General features: G+C 33.6%; 3 protein-coding genes across 3 annotated transcripts; 2 read left to right on the plus strand and 1 right to left on the minus strand.

Annotated features, from left to right (window-relative positions):
* LOC116013190 (protein MULTIPOLAR SPINDLE 1) lies at positions 1 to 3,891 on the plus strand. The gene is made up of 10 exons (XM_031252838.1): positions 1 to 174; positions 253 to 310; positions 492 to 635; positions 732 to 794; positions 1,124 to 1,209; positions 1,373 to 1,427; positions 1,813 to 1,934; positions 2,593 to 2,774; positions 3,462 to 3,532; positions 3,699 to 3,891. The coding sequence occupies exons 1-10, from the start codon at positions 1 to 3 to the stop codon at positions 3,881 to 3,883; spliced, it is 1,140 nt and encodes a 379-aa protein (XP_031108698.1). The 3' UTR covers positions 3,884 to 3,891.
* A 6,185-nt stretch (positions 3,892 to 10,076) lies between these two features.
* Positions 10,077 to 12,892, minus strand: LOC116012395 (psbP domain-containing protein 1, chloroplastic). Its single transcript, XM_031251926.1, has 4 exons — positions 12,756 to 12,892; positions 12,193 to 12,305; positions 11,117 to 11,542; positions 10,077 to 10,465 (listed from the first exon to the last, which is right to left on the minus strand). Exons 1-4 carry the CDS (start codon positions 12,886 to 12,888, stop codon positions 10,244 to 10,246), a joined length of 894 nt encoding a protein of 297 aa, XP_031107786.1. The 5' UTR covers positions 12,889 to 12,892; the 3' UTR covers positions 10,077 to 10,243.
* Positions 12,893 to 17,912: 5,020 nt separating this feature from the next.
* On the plus strand, positions 17,913 to 18,857 carry LOC116014169. The gene is made up of 2 exons (XM_031254170.1): positions 17,913 to 18,081; positions 18,542 to 18,857. The coding sequence occupies exons 1-2, from the start codon at positions 17,946 to 17,948 to the stop codon at positions 18,772 to 18,774; spliced, it is 369 nt and encodes a 122-aa protein (XP_031110030.1). The 5' UTR covers positions 17,913 to 17,945; the 3' UTR covers positions 18,775 to 18,857.
* Positions 18,858 to 19,169: the final 312 nt, after the last annotated feature.

Genomic DNA, 19,169 nt, shown 5'->3' on the forward strand with positions numbered 1-19,169 from the left:
ATGGAGACAGGCGAGAAATCATCGAGAAATTGGAGTGAGGATGAGTCGTTGAAAATGGCCATTGCTGTGGCGCTTCTCCGATCAAAGCTCCAAAACAATAACCTGCCCCCGCCCCCGTCCCCGCCGCCACCGTCATCTGCTCCTCTATCTGACGTTCTTAAATGGAAACGAAAGGTTCCTTTCACCATCCCCTCTTAAATCTCCGCGAAATCGTGAACAAAAAAATTGTAAATTTCTCTGGAACCTTTTCAGGCGAAAGAGCGCAAGCTAGAAATTACCAGACTTAAAGAAGACCTCAAAATCGCCGAAGGCTTGTCTCTCTCTATATTTCAGATTTTGTCACTTCAATGCATTATAAAAAGTGTATTTGATCTACATTCCATAATATCGTGTTTACATGCCAATTGAAACGATCATTATCTACTTGGATCAATGAACTACTCTACTCCGTAATTTATAAGATAATTAGTGGTGTTTTTTTGGGTAGATAGACAGTATGCAGCAGGACATATTTCCGCAAGGTGCATTGTGCAAATGCTACTTCTTTGATAATTTGGGCCAGTTCCGTCCTATATCTGGAGATGATTGTGATCAGAGATTCAGTGATGTCCTATACCGTCGATTTCTCAGACAAGGTTTTATTTTCAAATAACTTTTCATTTTTCTCACACACTTGTAGTTTTTCCTTTATATTTGTTTGCTGAAAGTTTGAGTACTTTTGATCTTTTCAGTTCGAATAAATGATAGAAAAAGAAGAATACCTGATGCCTCAAAAGGAAGAGAATGCTTGTCAGGTGAAAGTTCAAGTGGATCTACTATAATACATGTAGTTTGCATGTTTGTAGAATTGTTTGACTTATGTAAATGATTTGCAAATATGTTGCTCACGAAGCTAGTCTTGACTCTTGATTGCAGTATAAATGATTCTTAGTAAAAACTCTCTTTCTGCTTCATGTGATTTTGAAGGACACTTTTCTCAGAGTAAATTGTTGTGGATTATTTGACACTAGTTTCACAAATGAAGTTGAAGTTGTAAATTGGTGCTGAATTAAACTTACCATAATAACTGGTTTTCTGTTTCCACCTCGATATTGACCTTCAGACTTGTTTTTTGTAATTGCAGAGTATAATAATGAAAATGAAGTGGAGAAACTAAGGGCTTCAGTTGATTTTCTAGTGGAGATATGTGACTCTGTTTCTACAGCCAGAGTGTGTTACTTGCCTCAACTTACCTGCTTTTTTGCAACAACTGATTTTTTTTTTTTTTTTTTTTTTTTTTTTTTTCTTTTTTTTTTTTTTTTTTTTTTTTTTTTTTTACATTGCTTGCTGTTTTTGTACTTTATTTTTTCATTTCTGTCAATATCTGTTGCAGTTGGATGAGGCTAAATTTAAAAGCTGTTCTCACCAAGCTGTGGACTTTATTCTTGGTAACACTCATCCATTGTGTTATTTATACTACAAATAATTATCTTAGGAACATTGAAATACTCTAGACACTATTTGAACTGATTTTTAATTGTATTATGTAAAATGAAAACTAAGTGATATTGTTATTTAGTCATACATCTCATGTATTACCATGAAAACTAATGTCAGTATAAGAAATGAAGTGATATTTAGTTCCTAGTTCATTGGGTGAAATCCGTGTTTAAGGAAATGCTACTGCTGAGGACTGACTGATGAAGAAATGAAGATTTCACCAAAAGCTTTTTCATTTTTATATAAATTATGTTGGGATTCTTTCTTATAGTCCATTCCTTTTTCCCCAAGAGTAGCTTTTCAACTTGTATGCTTTTATTTATTTTGTTGAAGATACACTAAAGACCACATCAGGAGTGGGCGATAATTACACAGTTGAAAGTGTTCTAAGCAGCTTAATTATGCGCCTATTGAGAAGGATGTGCAATGCAACACAAGGAGATGGTAAATATATGGTTTTGCATTTTGTTCAAGTTAATTGCATAACAGGCATGGTTTCTTAACTGTTTTATGAAATAGATGAATTACTCTATCAATTTACCCATGCTTTCCTTTGGTTTTGATGTGTTTTGTTAATGAAATAGAAAGAGAAATATTTGTATAGTAGAATCTGTATGTTGGCTCTTAACATTTGAGTTAGGAACAGTATGGTTGTATGAATTTCCTTTAATATGAGGATTAGTTTGGATCAATAACTGTGAAGTGCACACAATTTCTTTAAAAAACAAGTCTTCTGTACTTCTCCCTGTTTGACCAATAATATTAAATTTCCCTATATTGAAAAAATTAACTTTTTGGTGTTCTTCAACCTTCATTAGAATGTTTAATTTGCAACTTTTCATAGCTGAGAACTTTATATTCTGCATAGTTTCTGAATTATGATTAGAGCCTCTGAGTAGAGCATTCTAGTCTAGAATAGTGAAGTGAACTCTGTACTAAAATACTCTGTATATAAGGATCACATGAATGCAATATCTGACTTCATTAAGTAATTATTGACTTTGCAGAAACTTTTACTACTCTTTCTAATCTCAGAAATGGTTAATGGCTTTAATATAGAACTTGAATAGCTTCTATGTATTCTTTCTTTTGGATAATGTTTCAGAAGATCAGAGCGACACTGATGTAAGGTTCTACATTCAGCATTTAATGCGGAAACTTGGAAGCAACTCCTACACTGGGCAGCGTATAATCCTTTCTGTTTCTCAGAGAATTTCTTTAGTTGCAGAAGGTTTGCTCTTTATGGATCCATTTGATGGTGCCTTTCCAAATGCGAACCACTCTATCTACCTGATGTAAGTGCCACATTTGAGTTATCATTGTGGGTGCTTATAATTAGCACAATCACTCTTCCTTAAATCCTTGATTCAAACTATCTTCTTCTTAACATTCTGCAATGGACATATCTTCTCACTAATTTTCTGTTTTGAACTGACTTTCTATTGTTAATCTCAACTTGTTCAAAATCCTCAAGTGACTTCATGTTTCTTCTGGCATCTAACCTATCAGCCTTGTTTTGTTAAGATAAGATTTACAACACTCTCTCTTTATCAACTTTTTTCCTTGCCATCTCACCTCAGATTTTGGACCAGTTTTGTGTATTTCTCTACGGCCACACCTTGGCCTTAGCTCTTCAACCAGCTACCATCCATATAAATTTGTGAAAATGTTCACTTTTCTGTTTTATTTCTGATATTGGTCTCTTTTTATGCATTTTGATTTTTTAAAATATACTAATTCATTACTAGATACCCAACTATCCTATTGTATTTGTCCTGTTTTGGTCAGTAGTACGTAATCCTTGCTATAAAAATTTTTAAAATGTTAAATAAAATAGGAATAAATGTTTTAAAAAAAGAAATGATTTCACACTCATCAAATACTACTCTGTAGTAAGAATGACATGTAAATGAGAGTGAAGAATCAAATTCTCATGTTTCTGCTGTTGGGATACTTTGGCATACCCTTCACACGGATTACAGGATCCAGCTTATTGAGTTTCTGGTGTCAGATTACCTACTAAGCTGGTCAATCAGTGAAGAGTTTGACACAAGTATGCTTCTCTTTTTCCTTGATTATTTAATTGAAATTCCTCTTATTCCCTCCAAAAAAAAAAAAAAAAACTTTGTTGATGTTAAGCATCTTGTATTCTTAAATGTCTAAAAATTAAAGTTAGATTTTGCATAATTCCCTTTTGGGTTGAATTATGATGTTTATAGGGGTTTTGGAAGAATGGGTAGTGTCAGTTGTGCATGCACGGAAGGCATTAGAAGTGTTGGAATGCAGGAGTGGGCTTTATGTGGTGTACATGGATCGTGTGGTGGGGCTTGTGGCTAAACAGGTTGGTCAGTTTTCATTTCTTCAGAAGCTGAACCCACAAATTCTTGCAAATCTCTTTAGCTGATTGATGACCAGTGACCACATCTTTGCTGAAGCAAATGCAAGTAAATTCAGAGCAGGACTTTAATGCTTTCCCTTTGCTTCCTCTCTGCAATTTCTTTTTCTACGTATGTACATGTGCGTTGTTGAGTGGGAAGTGGAGAAAATTTGTATGTAATTGGTCAAAAAGTGGAATCTGTTGTGGCTTCTGTCGCTGCACTACCACAAGTTTAGTCTCACGGTTCTAACGTGAAATGGAAAAGACAGGAGGTGGGGAATAATAGAGTGGAATCAACTTCACGTTATGCCAACTCCGGTCATTGCTAAATGCTACGGAGTATTTGGTACAATATTTTTACTTTAGACTGGTCGGCCGAAGCCTCTCTTTGAGTAAGCTAGTTTTAGTTGTGAGGAGTGTTTCACAAGAACATCAACATGGTTGGGATTTTAGATCTTTGCTCGTATTCCATGTCGACTGTTTGGTTCGGGAATGGTGGCTGTGCTGATTATGAAGAAGTAACAATTATTATGGGAATATTCTTTTGAATGAGTTTACAATGCAAGGTGGACTTTAGTTCATAGCATAACAATTGCATTTAGTCAGCGTTGGGGTAAAATTTGGTGAACGTGGGTGTACCTAGACCGTTAAACGGACGGAAAAAGACCTCGTGAATTTACCAAAAAAAAAAAAATTTCAAAAAATATACTAAGCTATTAACATTAACCAAAAGAGATTTATCAACTACTGGTCATTTAGTTTGATCAAACTACTTAATAAATCTAGTCAAATATAATATTATTATATTATATAATATATTATATATAAAATATATTATTATATTATATTTATATATATATATATATATATATATATATATATATATATATATATATATAGAGTCATTTCCATTTTTGGTCCTATTGTTATTGGGGCATTGCTAATTTTAGTCCACTTTATTAATTTTTGCCAAATTGAGGCCAGTCTTATTTAGTCCTTACCACTTTTAGTTCACCGTTAAAATTTTCGTCAAATGGCCATCCTAAACAGGGGTATTTTTGGTCTTTTCATACTTTGGTCATCTCCTTGACCCCTTGCAGTGGTTTTCCTTACACATTTTTATTTAATAAAGAGATCTAGCCAAAGTCATGTGAGCCACATTACAAAGTCATGGCTTTTGCCGGATCTCTTCATTGGATGGAAATGTGTAAGGAAAACTACTGCAAAGGGTTAAGAAGATGATCAAAGCATGAAAAGACTAAAATACCCCTGTTTTGGACAGTTATTTGACAAAAATTTTAACGGTGGACTAAAAGTGGTAATGACTAAATAAGACTAGCCGCAATGTGGCAAAAATTAATGAAGTGGACTAAAATTGGCAATGCCCTAATAACAGTAGGACCAAAAATGGAAATGACTCATATATATATATAATATTGTATAAGAAAATTTTACATCACTTTCATGGCATCAAATTAAATGGAACATCTCTGTGGGGGTTAGGTCAATTTATTTGACCAATCACTTTAAAGTATTGCTCTAGCGATAGTGTGGCGACTTGAATCCCACTAGAAACGGGGGGTGGGGGGGGGGGAGGTCATTGGAGACATTGACCAATCAAAGGAGATAAAGACTCTTGTGTGCAAAATGCAGGGGGTGGGAACTCGGGGATTAACAGGGTAATTTACGATTTACCTCTTCCAACAACTCTTGGGTATAAGATCTAAGAGTTTAGAATTAGTTTGACATAAGTTGGGTTACCTAATGCATAAAAATTTGAAAAAGGTCAAATAGGTCATTGAACTTTATTCAAAAAGTCAATTAGGTCTTAAACTTTCAAAAGTTACAATTAAACCTTTAAACATGTTATTTTGTAGCATTGAAGCTCAAAAATAGGTTGGTGGCATGTGATTGTAGGTCATTAAGGGTTCCGGCGAATTCTAGCAACCTCTAACCAATTTCCAATGACTGATGACCGTCAAATAGTCGCCGACCACGTCAATTGGAGAAGCCAGACCAAACTGGTTTGCCTTCCCCTTCGCTGGCCGAGAAGGCGACCAACTTGGTCGCCTTCTCCGGCAAAGGAAAAGGCTGGCCAGTTGGTCTACCTTTTCCGGCGAAGGAGAAGGCAAACTGGTTTGGTATGCCTTCTCTAGTTGACACGACTGACAGTCACCGGTCACTAAAAATTGGTCAGAGGTTGCTAGAGTTCACCATAACCCTTAATGACTTGCAATCACATGTTATCAACTGATTTTTGGGCTTCAATACTCAAAAATAATATGTTTAAGAGCTTGACTTTTTGAATAAAGTTTAGGGGTCTATTTGATTTTTTTTAAATAAAATAAAATTTACATGGAATATGCTTATTGATTGTTTCATTTATTTTCTAAAGCACAAAATAACGAGTCATTTCCTCTATAATGAAAACAGCTTTATGAATTATGTTGGTTCATAGTTCTTTTTATCTTTTTTTTTTTTTTTGAAAGGATTCTTTTCTTTTTCATTCACTCACTTAATACATGTTACATGACAACTATAATACTCCGTATGGGTATCTCTAGATTTTTTTTCCTTATTTATTAGTGTTTTGGTTGAGCTAGAATTGCAGAGCTGGATGTAGATTGGTTCCATGTGCCTTGTGGTTTTATTACGTGGCTTGGTAGTCATTTGATTTGACATCCACTCCCCTAACCACGTGTGCCTTTTATTTGTGGACAACCCAGGTGGTAAGAGTGCTCTACTTATAGTCGAGAGGTTGGAGGTTAGGCTAGTTTACCCCCCCTTAAAAGAACGTGTGCCTTTTACTTTACATTGGGAAGAAGAAAAATCCATTGAAACTTTAATTTTCTAACATAAAACTGTTCCAGATACTACATTGTAACAGAGACATAAAAGTGATATTTCATTTGTCTATTCACCTCTCCCTCTCATCGCCTATCTTCTTCTTCTTTGGTTTCTTCACACAGAACGTCGGCAGAGTGTTTGAATATTATCTCAAATTACACGATTAAGTAAATTTTGGAAGCTATATCTTAAATAGAAAAAATTGTAATTAAAACCCCTCCATAATATGTCAATTATCAATGTCACCCCTGAATTATTAGTGGTGTAAATGTTGTCATTCAATTTTCAAAATGATATATATATTGCCCTTCTAAAGTGTAAATGTTGCCCCTCAATTTTCAAAACGGTACATATTGCCCCTCCCATACGTACGGGAGGGGTAATATATGTACCGTTTTAAAAACTGAGGGGCATCATTTACACTACTAAAAATTCAGTGGTGACATTGATAATGGACATATTATGGAGGGGTATAAATTATAATTTTCCCTATTAAATATGTTCTATAGATAGAAGTTTATATCCAATAATAATAATAATAATAAATTTGTGTATTTTAATTTGATCTTTATACTAACTCTCTTTCGATTCTATTCTTGCAAACCAAATATTAAAATTTAAAATCTTATTTTATTTTCAGATTATTGGTTCTCATGAATTTGCAAGTCTTTCCTTTCCCTAATTATCTCATGGTGTACAATTAATAAAGTGAAAAGTGACATATGGGACGAACTTGGACTTTGAACAACATAACTCTGGTCATTCACCGCTAGTTGAGATTGATGGAAATTAAAAAAGAAGAAGGTTATAACTTATAATAGAGGGGGAAAAGGGTTAAATAGACCTCTAAATTTTACACCAAATATCAATTATACCTCTAAACTTTTAAAAAGGTCAATTAAAACCCTCAAACATGTCAAATTGAGTCAATAAAGTCCCCAAACAGGTAAATAACCTGTTATTACAGGTCATCAGGCGACATACGAAAATTTCGGGCCTCCGACGACAACTTCCGGCGACGACCGAAACGTCGCCGATCGCCATCTCCGGCGAAGGCGACCAAAAGGTTGGTCGCCGTCTCCAGGGGAAGGCTTCTGGTTGCCTTCCCCAGGAGAAGGCGAGCAGTTTTCTGGTGACTTTCTGCACTGGTGCCTTTTTCGGTTAATTTCTACCGGTAACCTGTTGGTTACCGGTTAATTTGATGTATTTGACTCAATTTGACATGTTTGAGGGTTTAATTGACATTTTTAAAAGTTTAGGAGTCTAATTAACTTTTGATGTAAAATTTAGGGGTCTATTTGAGTCTTTTCCCTAATAGATGAGTGATGGATATAACATATATTCTCTCTCTCTCACACCCATTTCCATCCCTCACTATTATTATTATATAATATATATATTGCGTCCTTGGCCTTGCCTGCCTATCACACTTCATTCAATTCCTTCCTAGTTCCTACCCTGGGAAGCTAAGCTAGCCGCCATGATTGAAGTGAAGCCAATAGGTGCTGCTGCTTTCATAGCTCTCCTCTTATTACTCTCTCTATCCTTTTTGGTTTTATCAACATCAGATGTCTCTCAAACGACCAAAGCAGCTGAGAAGCTAAGCTTGGAGGTGAAGAGGAAGGGACGCACCATCCCAGTCTCGTCCGGTGGATCTGCTGCTCGTCCCAAAACCAAATCCTCATCATCACCACACATCTCTATATTTCATGTCTATTATCTTCTGGTTTTCTCCGTTTTCTCTGCTTTTTTGCTGCTATAGTCTTAGAACATAGATTACAAATTAAAGGGATTAATATTTGCCCATAGAGCGTGTTTGTTGGATTTGTATGTTGCGATTGAAGGCTGTTGAATAAATATTAAATTCTTTTCTTTCCCCGGATATGTTTGGTTGACGGGATCTGGTATAATGTTTAAGTATCAAAGTGACAGGAGGCAAGCAGGGACTAGTAGGGTCCATTAACCCCCGGAGCCCTGGGCTCCTCCCTTCCACAAAAAAAATAAGGGTTTCATTTTCTTTCCTCAACTATTAATAATCATTCTCATTTCACATTATTATCAAATATGCAAAATATTTTTACCAAAATTGATTACCCTTACCAAGTATTTGATATCCATACCAATTTCGGTTCCCATATGCGAACCAAACACACCATTACTTGTGGAGTAATATTTATTTCAGGAAAATTAAAACAACACTTTTAGAAATTTGGTCTCCATTAATTAATTTGAACATATTTAATCCTTTAATACCCATTCAGTTCTTTGTATTATATGATTTCATGAATAAATATTTTTAAAAAATTTGAAAATAAAAACACTAACAATAAATACATTAAAATCATGTTCAAGCTCAACCTAAAATTTTTAAATCCAAAACAATGAAGCACAACAAATATTATTATTTAAACTTTATATTAATTCATATTAATATTGATGTTTAGTGTATATAATGGAAAGCCCGCATAGCCCCCCTACCCGCACAGGCCAAGCCCATTGAAGCTCGCATTTTCATCGACAAAAAATTATACTCCGTAGATGCTAACTCATTTCATCGCGAGATAATTTAAGATTGGTCCGCGGGTTGCGGTCCACCTTAGTACTCAAATTAATGAAATTATAACTCTTTTTTTTTTTTTTGAAAATTTAATAAAATGTTGTGATGTGATTAATTGAAATATCAAATGATGTGATATTTTGAAAATATTCCATATCGAGATTCAAAATAGGTTGATGCGTGTCTAGAATATGTTGACTCGTGTGTATACATTAAGTCCTTGAATTTGGAAGTTATTGTGATATCTTTTGACCTTTGGGACCTTCAAAGGGGTAGCCGTAGGCAGTAGCACCGTCCAGGAAAACAATGGGTCACAGCAAAGTGTTTGCTTCAAAATCCAATGAGAATAACGCCACACAAATTGCAATGGTATGGACCATGGTTCACACAACTGTGTAAATTATACTATCAAATAATATATATTTAATACATAAATAATATATTTTTAGTATATTAAAAATGTACTGTTTGTTATGGTTCACATAATAATAGAAAATACTATATGCACTCCAATTTTTTATTCCCACCTTTTACTCTAACCCACAAAATCTTAATTTAGACACTTAATCGAAACCCACATGAAAATAATAGTTTATCAGTGTCAGCCACTAAGTGTTCAAGTTAACTCGGTTGACTAAGTTGATTCGGTGCCGAGTCGGCCAACTAAATAGCACCTAAATGAAAAACCGCCACAATTGGGCAGCACATAGCATTAGCACCTGGGCACAATTTTTACATCACTACTCTAATTAAGCAACACATAGCATTAGCGCCTGGGCACAATTTTTACAACACTGCTCTATTAAACTTAGAGAGGAAGGCATAAAATGGGGTAAAACCCATTAATGATAGACAACTGCTCTCGATATGCATCATAGGAATACACTTTTTTACAACAAAGTAAAAGGAAACTGATGAAATTACAGTTCCAAAAAATAATTGAAATCTTCAAAATACACCAAAAAAAATAAAATTATCTCAATTCAAACTCCCACCTTATTCACTCTGAAAGAGTTCATTACTTGGCGAATGTCGCTCTCCTCCTCAGAGAATCCATTTTCCGGCGTTTGTAATCTTAATTCATATAACCTGTTATTTTCCACTCCAAGTACTGAGAGGTATCGCCGATCCCATTCCAGCCGAGCCACCCGATCTTCTGGCATCACAGCCAATTCATTGTTGTTTGCATACGACTTTATATTCACCTGCTTCCCACATTGTAAAACAAATTGTTAGGATCAAGCGCTTACCACTATGCCAAAAGTTATAACTCAAAGCGGATGTGTAACTTCATTTCCTTAGGCAGGAAGGATGCTGGACTTGGCTCTTCACTAGCCTCAGCTCAACAATCCACTGATTTGGCCATTTACCGGCCTCTGCCTAACAATTTCCCCTCTGACACCAATTGCTGGCAAATTTTTCTTGGACCATGGTTCATACAACTGTATGGACTATGAATACAAGATATATTACATTATTTGTGTACTAAATGTACATTATTTGATAATATACAAAATAATGTACTTTCAGTACTCATATAATGTACTTTATGTACACAGTTAATGTACTTTTTATTTGTGGTCCACACAGCTATAGAATGACTTGGCCCATCACCGGCCCTCGCCAAACACAAACTGCCAAGTTATATCAATTCTTCCTATTAACACAGATGACATGCTTCTTTCACCAAATACCAAAACTTCAAATAACTTCAAAACTTATTCACTTAACAATTTTCATAAACCTCAAGACTGAGCTGTGTTTAAGACTGCTACTTATCCTAACCATATCAAAAAAATCTTTAATTAGTCCATGTTAGGCTCCTACTTCACTTTCTAGAGCTACAGAGATCTTACCTCAACTTCATAGTACATCCTCCCATCATCAGCCACTCTCGAAGATGTGGAAAGAATGCTTGATTCACGCCTGACACCAAGTCTAGTGGACATAAACTCTGTCAAATACTGCCTGAGAACTTTCTTTCCGGCTTCTTGCGGTGGACCCAAATCTTCTACACTTTGGTAATTGGAGGATGAAGGAGAGGATATCTCCACCGACAGATTCTCATCGAGAACATAAGGGTCCCTGAAGAATATGTCAGCACCAGCACCACGTACTTGAATCCAATTCTGAGGATACTTGAATGAGTAGCCATCAAAGGTATCAATGTACTCCCTAAACCCAATAGATTGAGCAAGAGAGGTATCATGTGAATGTGATAGCATGAAACTTGAAAAGATCAACGCAATTGCCTTTCTCCTTGGAACTGCAAAATCTTTACTCTGGTTATATATGAGAAAATTCCTAGTGAGAATACATGTATATTGACTTTTACATACGAGATTCTTCATGTAAATGAAGATTAAAAACAAAAACAGAAATGCTGATGACTTTCACAAAGTAGTATATTAGCAGAGATATTTACAACAGTGCTAAAAGCAGCAAAGAGTATGAAAATCAATAATACTGATGAGTCTATTCAGGGATGAGCCAAAGGAAGAGAAGGGAAGAAAGTGAAGCACATGCCGAAATAACATAATTAATTAGTTTAAAATGTAGCTGCACTCCAAGAATTCAATCCACCTTAAAAAAGAAAGACCACTCAAGCAAGGATTGGACCAAAAAATCCTTCCAGATCAACTAAATATTGGTAAAGCTCACAATCAAGGCTATGAATACTATTGGACTAAAGAAATGAAATGAGGAAGAAAAGTCATTTCTGGTAAACTATAGGTACTCAATTATATCATCGTCAACTTATACAAAATATTGTCTGAGTGACTCCTGTGATCAAATTTATAAACTAAAAATATGATGTATAATCAATATTACAATAATAAGTACTAGAACCAGCCGCAAGCTTGATAAGATTAAACACTATGCAATAATGAGGTCGAAACTGTTTAGCTATAGACAAAGAAGCAAAACCAACCTTCACAACAGATGTTTCTCCTTGATCACAACAAAGATATGTCCTGGAATTGCGAGAATAATAATGCTTCAATATTTTCCTCCCATCTCGTACATCTTTACCTAATGACTCCACTACAATTGCAAAGAACAAATATATATTTCATTATTTCAAGACCAAGAATCATATTAATAGAAGCCATGACCTTTGGAATGGGTTGGCTCTATACCAAATTGCAGTGTGCTTATCTCATCTAAACTAAAAGTCTAAACATTACTCTATATTATATGCATTAAGAACCAAAGAAAATTAGTGCCTGAAAAAAAATGATTCCAAAAACAGAAATGTTAATTCCTACAATGTTCAGCATCATGAAACTGGGATGATTATGAACAGTTCATCAACATTAACCGCAACATTTTGTTCTGAATCAATAAGATGCGAGCTAATCTTGTGATTATATACATACATTTTTACTAACTTGTTCAATTAAGGAGAGTTTCTACTTTCTAATTATTCCACAGAAGTATTAATACTGAAACGAAATGGAAACCAAAAGAGCACCGTAGAGTATCTCGGGGTACCTTCAGGGAAGACGCGGAATTGAAAGCGGCGACGAGGAGCGGAAAAAGACAGAGCTCTAAGCGTAGGCGGCGAGTAGAGAAACGAAGTGCCGGAGGCAGCCATGGTGTATGAAGCTGAGGGAAGAACTGCCATGGCGCTGTGGAGAGTGAAAATGGCAGAGCCACTCGCTCGCTTCCCGGTATACGTCATCCCGATTTCTAGTGGGCTTGGGCTTTTTCTATTTGGAGCTTTTAGGACCTTTCTGGTTTTCTGTTGGGTTGGGCTACAGCCCAAATCTTCATATACGGAGTAATTTAAAAGTGAGCCTTGTAATCATATTATCGTATATGCAATTCACCATTATTTTCTTTACATCAAATTCATTCTCATGATGATAATGATTATGATGATTTGGGCATGGATCCAAAGTTAATTGAACATGGGAAGTGGAGTTAATTGGGTTCGTTCATAGACAATGGATGCGGGACAGAGTAAGACATGAGCTGAAATTTAGGGGGTTAGACTACAAAGGCGGGAGAGATGGGATTCAATATTAAAAGGATGCATGGGGTATAAAACACAATAAGATCTAGAGTTGAAGGCTTAAGAATGAAATTCTTTTGGGGTAAATAGGACATGGATGAAACATGAGGGTCAGGGCAGCCACACATGACCTACATAGGACCACGTGAGAGGCCATGCCAATGAAGGGTCAAGGTGACGCGACCTCACCACATAAAAGGCTACATGGCATGCCCTTTCCAAGATAGGGTCGCATTGCATGGCCTTGCTTACGTGGTGATAACCGCTTTAATTTAGCGCACTGATGTAGTCCCATGTTGGGTCATGGTGGTAGCGATTTTAGCACCTTGACATAGCCCCCTATTAGGCATGTACTTTAGCCCGATATCACTATATTTATTATATTAATTACATTAGGTTTTTTAACAATTTGACATCTTTTATTTATTTTCTTGCGTCAATTATCCAACTTATAAGCTAGTTTTGGTGAGTATAGTCTAATAAAACCATTATATTATTGGCGCCATCTATAGGGATATACTACAAAAAGTATGTGTTCTAATTTTCCCACCAAAAGAATAATTTTTTGAGGTTGATGGATATTGCCTCTTCTCAACTTTAGAAATTCATATAAGAAGGCAATATCATCGCCTTCTTCTCAAGTTTAAGAAATTGAGAATGAGAAAGACGCAATACCATTGTCTTCTTTTCAACTTTGTACTTTTTTACTATAAAATGGTGAGGGGATTACCTTTTCTTGGAAAAGTTACCAAAAAAATGGTAATCCCATTAGTACTTTACATAAAAATGTCTACATTTTTACTTCTACACATTTGTCTCTCCCTTGATTTCTACACAAAAAACGTCATCAACCCAACTTAGTTAGAAATCATTGTAAGAGCATTATTTTTTCAATTGGGAACATGTTACTTTGTCATATTAGTTGATCAACGAACTAGGTTCCTCATATGTTAGCAAGAGCCCCAAGTTCTTTTGCTTATCTGGGTGAGTGAGCCTTTCTCATATTATTTCTAGTTAATAACATTGTATTGTTTCTTTTTAAAAAAATAATTTTACAATAATTATTATCCAAATGACCAACTATACTTTTAATATAATATAAATTTTACAATTAATATTTTAAAAAAAAAAACTATATATATACTATTAATAAAAAAGGGAAAATGGTCAAATAGGCCCCCGAACATTTCATAAGAAGTCAGTTAGGCCCATGAACTTTTAAAACGTGTTGGTCGCCGATTGCTAAAAAATCCAAATGATCGGTAATAACAAGTCAATTACCGGTTTGTGGGCTTGATTGTCTCATTTTGACATGTTTAATGGTTTAATTGCACATTTTAATTTAGAAATTCATGTGCCTAATTGACTTCTTATGAAATGTGTGGGGGCATATTTGACCCTTTTCCCATAAAAAAAAATATTTCAATATACCTAAATATTAGTTATTATTATTGGACATTTGTTTTTACACATGGTACATAAAAAAGACTAGTTATACTATATACATACTAAAAAGAAGAAACCCACCCCCCCCCCCCCCCCCCCACCCAAATCCCTGCTTTTCACAATCAAAAGTGTGACAAATAGAATGAAACATGCAATGTGTAATATTATCTAAATCCCTTTACAGATACATTAAATATACCTCCTTTGTGGTTATTGAAAACAAATTTCCAAGATGGGGCCTGCATGCATGACACGGCTTGGATTCTTATCTTCCCATGACTTGGATAACTATGATTTGCTGTCCCTGTACAATAATCGCTGCGTTCAACTTACTCATTTAATAAATAATAAATTTGGCTTGTTCTAGTTTAGGACTTTACCTTTTATTTATTTATAATAATATTTTGAACGCGCGATGTGCGAAAATTTATGCTCAATATTAAAAAATTAATTAAAATTGATAATTTTAATTATACATACACAAATAATATATGTATTTTATACACACATATATGATTTACCATTTATAGAAATTTAATTAAAATATAATCAACCACTAAATTAATTATACAATGATTTTAATAAATTGATAATTAAAGAATAGGAAAAAGATATGATAGATATATGTGTATGGTAATAATGATGGAGTTAAAAAGTAACGGTATTATAACGGTGTAAGGGTAGTTTTGTATAACAAGAATGTATTAGGAACAATTTTGTTAATAACATTGAAGTGTACAACATTTAAAGTAAAATGTATACATTTATTAGCATATAAAAAGATGGACATAAATCAAGGATATAACTTTGATTGAAACTTATTAAGTTTTTAGATATAATATAATGGAAGGTGTTTACTGTTTATTAAACACTTCACTAAAAATCACTATTCTTTGTATGAAATTTGTTTTGTGACCTTAGCCAACAAAAAGTTACAAGGAGATAAACGATAAATTATATTAAGGACTATGATCCATCTTGCACTATGGAGTATTATTCATTATTTATAATACGTTAGGTTCATTAAAAAGTACCATCATTAATTGTAGTTCAATATTATAATACTGTATGTTCATTATAAAAATACTATAGATTCATTAAGATGACATCAATTTACATATTATAATTTATGTACATAATACTCTTCATATATATATTTTTTTGAAATAAAATCAATGTTGGAAAATATATTATTACAAATCTCATTTCATATTTTTTTTGAATGATATTGACATTAATATTTTTTTTGAATCTTAGTTGTTTATTGATGGATTTGCAATATTGATAAAATGAACCTTCTGCATTATAAAATGAACATCTGGTAGTATTCTTTTAATGAACATATTTTAGGTTCATCAATATTATGATGTAGTTGCATTGTTATTGTAAATATGAACATCCACTATTCAAAAAATGAACTACCAATATTATGTAAAAGAACATGCAGTGTTATTTTATTAATGAACCTATTTGAGATTCATCATTATAATGTAGTTGAATTGCATTACAATTGTTAAAATGAGTATTTGGCATTTTAAAAATGAACTTGTAGTTAGTCTAGTGGCATCCGGTGTCCCGGTTTACACTCTCACATGGATGATGAGAGTGGGTTCGAACCTCAGTGCTTCAGTAGGTTGAGAAAGTAATTATGAACAGATGCATTAGTGGCCAATTTCAATGAGTCAGTTGGTGTCGATGGAACGCATTAAGTCAGTAGAAACTTATAAATTTTTTTTTTTCTCCTCTATAGTTCTTTCTCTCTTTCATGTCAACAACAACAAAAAAAAGTGCGAAAAAATTCCAAAAAAAAAAAGGAAAAAAAAGAAATTAAAAATTAGTGATGAGGAAATTCTAATAGAGTAATTCTATATTTACTCACAATTTTTTACTTTCATTTTATTCCCTATGATTTAACATGCTTTGATTGCTCAATTTAATAGGGGTCATAATATTATCCATTAATTTTTTTCTTCTTCCAATCAAATTTAAACACAAGTAAAAATATAAGTTGAAGCAAAGTTTTAGGTTAAGTTGAGAGTAAAGTTTTAGGTGACTGCATAAAGTATTTTTCGTTCTAAATATGTTTCCTTTTTATTTGCATCGTTTCTTGTGCATCACGAAAGGCTCATCTAATTGCAGGCCGGGGTATTCTTGCGGTGAAAGGAGTGAGAATATTTTTTACTTGCAAGAATTTCTTCTCTTTCATTTCTTGTAGGAAGAGAAAGAAAAAAACAAAAAGAATAAGAAAAGAGAAAGAAAAACGGACAACAAAAAGAGATTCTCTACACTGTAGCCTGTAGGCGATAGGAATATTTATTAATGGACTGATCACAAATAAGAATTAGATTCCTAAAGAGCTCTTGTTATCAGTTATATCATGCCGGTTTGTCTATTAGCGAGTTGGTATACTATGGACCAGAGTCTATCTCGTAAAGTAGACCCTGGTGTTAAACTGTGCTTTTTTAGTATTAAAATTGTAAACTTCTAAAATATAAATTTTGTTTTTAAGTCAAAACACATAGACTGTGTATGTTAATTGTGTGCTCGTAGTATATAAATTGTGAATTTTTAAAAGATAAATTATGAACATTTATGTAGTTTTGTAATTAACATATTATGCATTTGCAGTTAACAATATATGTGTATGTAATTATATGTTATGTGTTTGTACGTAATTACCATGTTATAAGTCTTCAATTTGTTTACATGTACAAAAACTATTAACTGCATGTATAAAATGTGTCACATAATTTGAAAGTTATTTTTTAATTAGGATCTACAATGTAAGATAGACCATGATCCATGGTATAATTTGTCATAACAATTGTATCTCTATATAATTTGACTAATTTTCTTTATTGAATATTTATTTAATTATATAACGCACAATATTTAAATAATTATATGTATTAGAAAAAAACATGATCCAGCTGCTATAACTCTATAACTCTATAAGTCCTCATCATGCATCTCCTATGTATCTATATGTTCGTTCGAGATTGGTTACTTATGTAATTGTATTATCCCTATACTGGAATTAAAGTTTGAAACACAACTTTCGGCCATATTTGATCTTCTTTTTCACACTTGGCATCTTGAAAAATTAACACTAGCTACCCATATCTTTATTGATAAGCACATTAAAACATCATAATAATTATTCTTATAAATACCCCAAACTAGTCTACTACCATATAAGACTAAATTCTCATAACCAAGGCATGAAAACACCATGGGTTTCTTGCCTATGCTTTATTGTAAGCTTGAGTTTCTTCGCATACTCTACATGCGGTGAATCCTCCTTCAACCTAAAACATACAAATCTTGAAATCTTGCAGGAAGGGAAGCAAACAAGGAGTAAGTTTTCAATTACTAATTTATATTATATTTCTCAGTTTAGAAATCTCTTAATATACGTTTAGACACTCTCAATTATTAGTCAGAGCAAATTAATCCTTGCAATTGAGTAACTCTCCAGTGAGACAGTCTCATGAATTTTTATTTGTGAGACGAGTTGGGTCAAAATGGAAATATAATACTTATGCTAAAAAATATAATATTAATCAGAAATAAAATATTTGTTACTTGAGTGTAATAGTTTTGAGAAAAAATATAATACTTTAAAATCAAAATGTAAAATTAAGTATTACATTTTTTTCTCATACATTATTCCGGATTAGTATTACATTTTTTAGTATAAATATTACATTTGCATCTCGACCCGATCCTACTTACAGACAAAGATTCACGACACGTTCTCACACAAGTTTATCCCTAAAATTTGGTCATTGTCTCTGTGACTATATTGTACTTGCAGATACAAGTTGGAGAATGGAAGGATTACAAGGTTTCGGGGACTTTAATAATCAAAATAAGGTAGAAACAGTGGATCATGGCAGAAGAGGAGCATACGGCGGATCTGACCTTCTCCGGAAGCCTGCTGATAAATCCGACGGCGGACGTAATTGCACATCATTTCCAAATCTCTTTCACATATTAGCAAGCATTACCATAGCATTACTTGCTTTATACTTCTGGTATATTGAGTGATGGAAGCATACACGAATTGTACTATCTTTATTCTGAAATGTATTTACATTTTATAAACAATGGGTTTCTTTTGTCCGCACACATCTTAAAATGACATTACCTCACATTTATTTTTATATTATCTAATGAAACTGTAGTTTAATTGAAATAAAACTATAGTTGTATTGAAATGAAACTACAGTGCATATAAAATGAAACTGAATAACAATTTTACATATTTGAGTGTATATTGTCCAATGAAACTGTAGTTATATCAAAATAATATTGTAGTTGTGTTGTAATGAAACTATAGTATATATAAAATAAAACTGAATCACGGTTTCACATATATTTGAGTGTCAAACTGTAATTATATCGAAATGATACCGTAGTTGCGTTGTAATTAAACTTTGGTA

Source organism: Ipomoea triloba, chromosome 3, assembly GCF_003576645.1.
Source record: "Ipomoea triloba cultivar NCNSP0323 chromosome 3, ASM357664v1".
In the NCBI taxonomy this organism is placed as follows: Eukaryota; Viridiplantae; Streptophyta; class Magnoliopsida; order Solanales; family Convolvulaceae; genus Ipomoea; species Ipomoea triloba.

What these genes read in the sequence shown, in the direction of transcription:
- LOC116012395 (XM_031251926.1), bottom strand. Translation starts at nt 12,888, where the DNA reads ATGGCAGTTCTTCCCTCAGCTTCATACACCATGGCTGCCTCCGGCACT. An exon ending in ATTCCGCGTCTTCCCTGAAG is followed by an intron (nt 12,306 to 12,755) that starts GTACCCCGAGAT and finishes TTGCAATTGTAG; the next exon opens with TGGAGTCATTAGGTAAAGAT. An exon ending in GGATGTACTATGAAGTTGAG is followed by an intron (nt 10,466 to 11,116) that starts GTAAGATCTCTG and finishes TGTGGGAAGCAG; the next exon opens with GTGAATATAAAGTCGTATGC.
- LOC116014169 (XM_031254170.1), top strand. Translation starts at nt 17,946, where the DNA reads ATGAAAACACCATGGGTTTCTTGCCTATGCTTTATTGTAAGCTTGAGT. An exon ending in GGAAGGGAAGCAAACAAGGA is followed by an intron (nt 18,082 to 18,541) that starts GTAAGTTTTCAA and finishes TTGTACTTGCAG; the next exon opens with ATACAAGTTGGAGAATGGAA.
- LOC116013190 (XM_031252838.1), top strand. Translation starts at nt 1, where the DNA reads ATGGAGACAGGCGAGAAATCATCGAGAAATTGGAGTGAGGATGAGTCG. An exon ending in TTCTTAAATGGAAACGAAAG is followed by an intron (nt 175 to 252) that starts GTTCCTTTCACC and finishes GAACCTTTTCAG; the next exon opens with GCGAAAGAGCGCAAGCTAGA. An exon ending in ACTCTGTTTCTACAGCCAGA is followed by an intron (nt 1,210 to 1,372) that starts GTGTGTTACTTG and finishes TATCTGTTGCAG; the next exon opens with TTGGATGAGGCTAAATTTAA.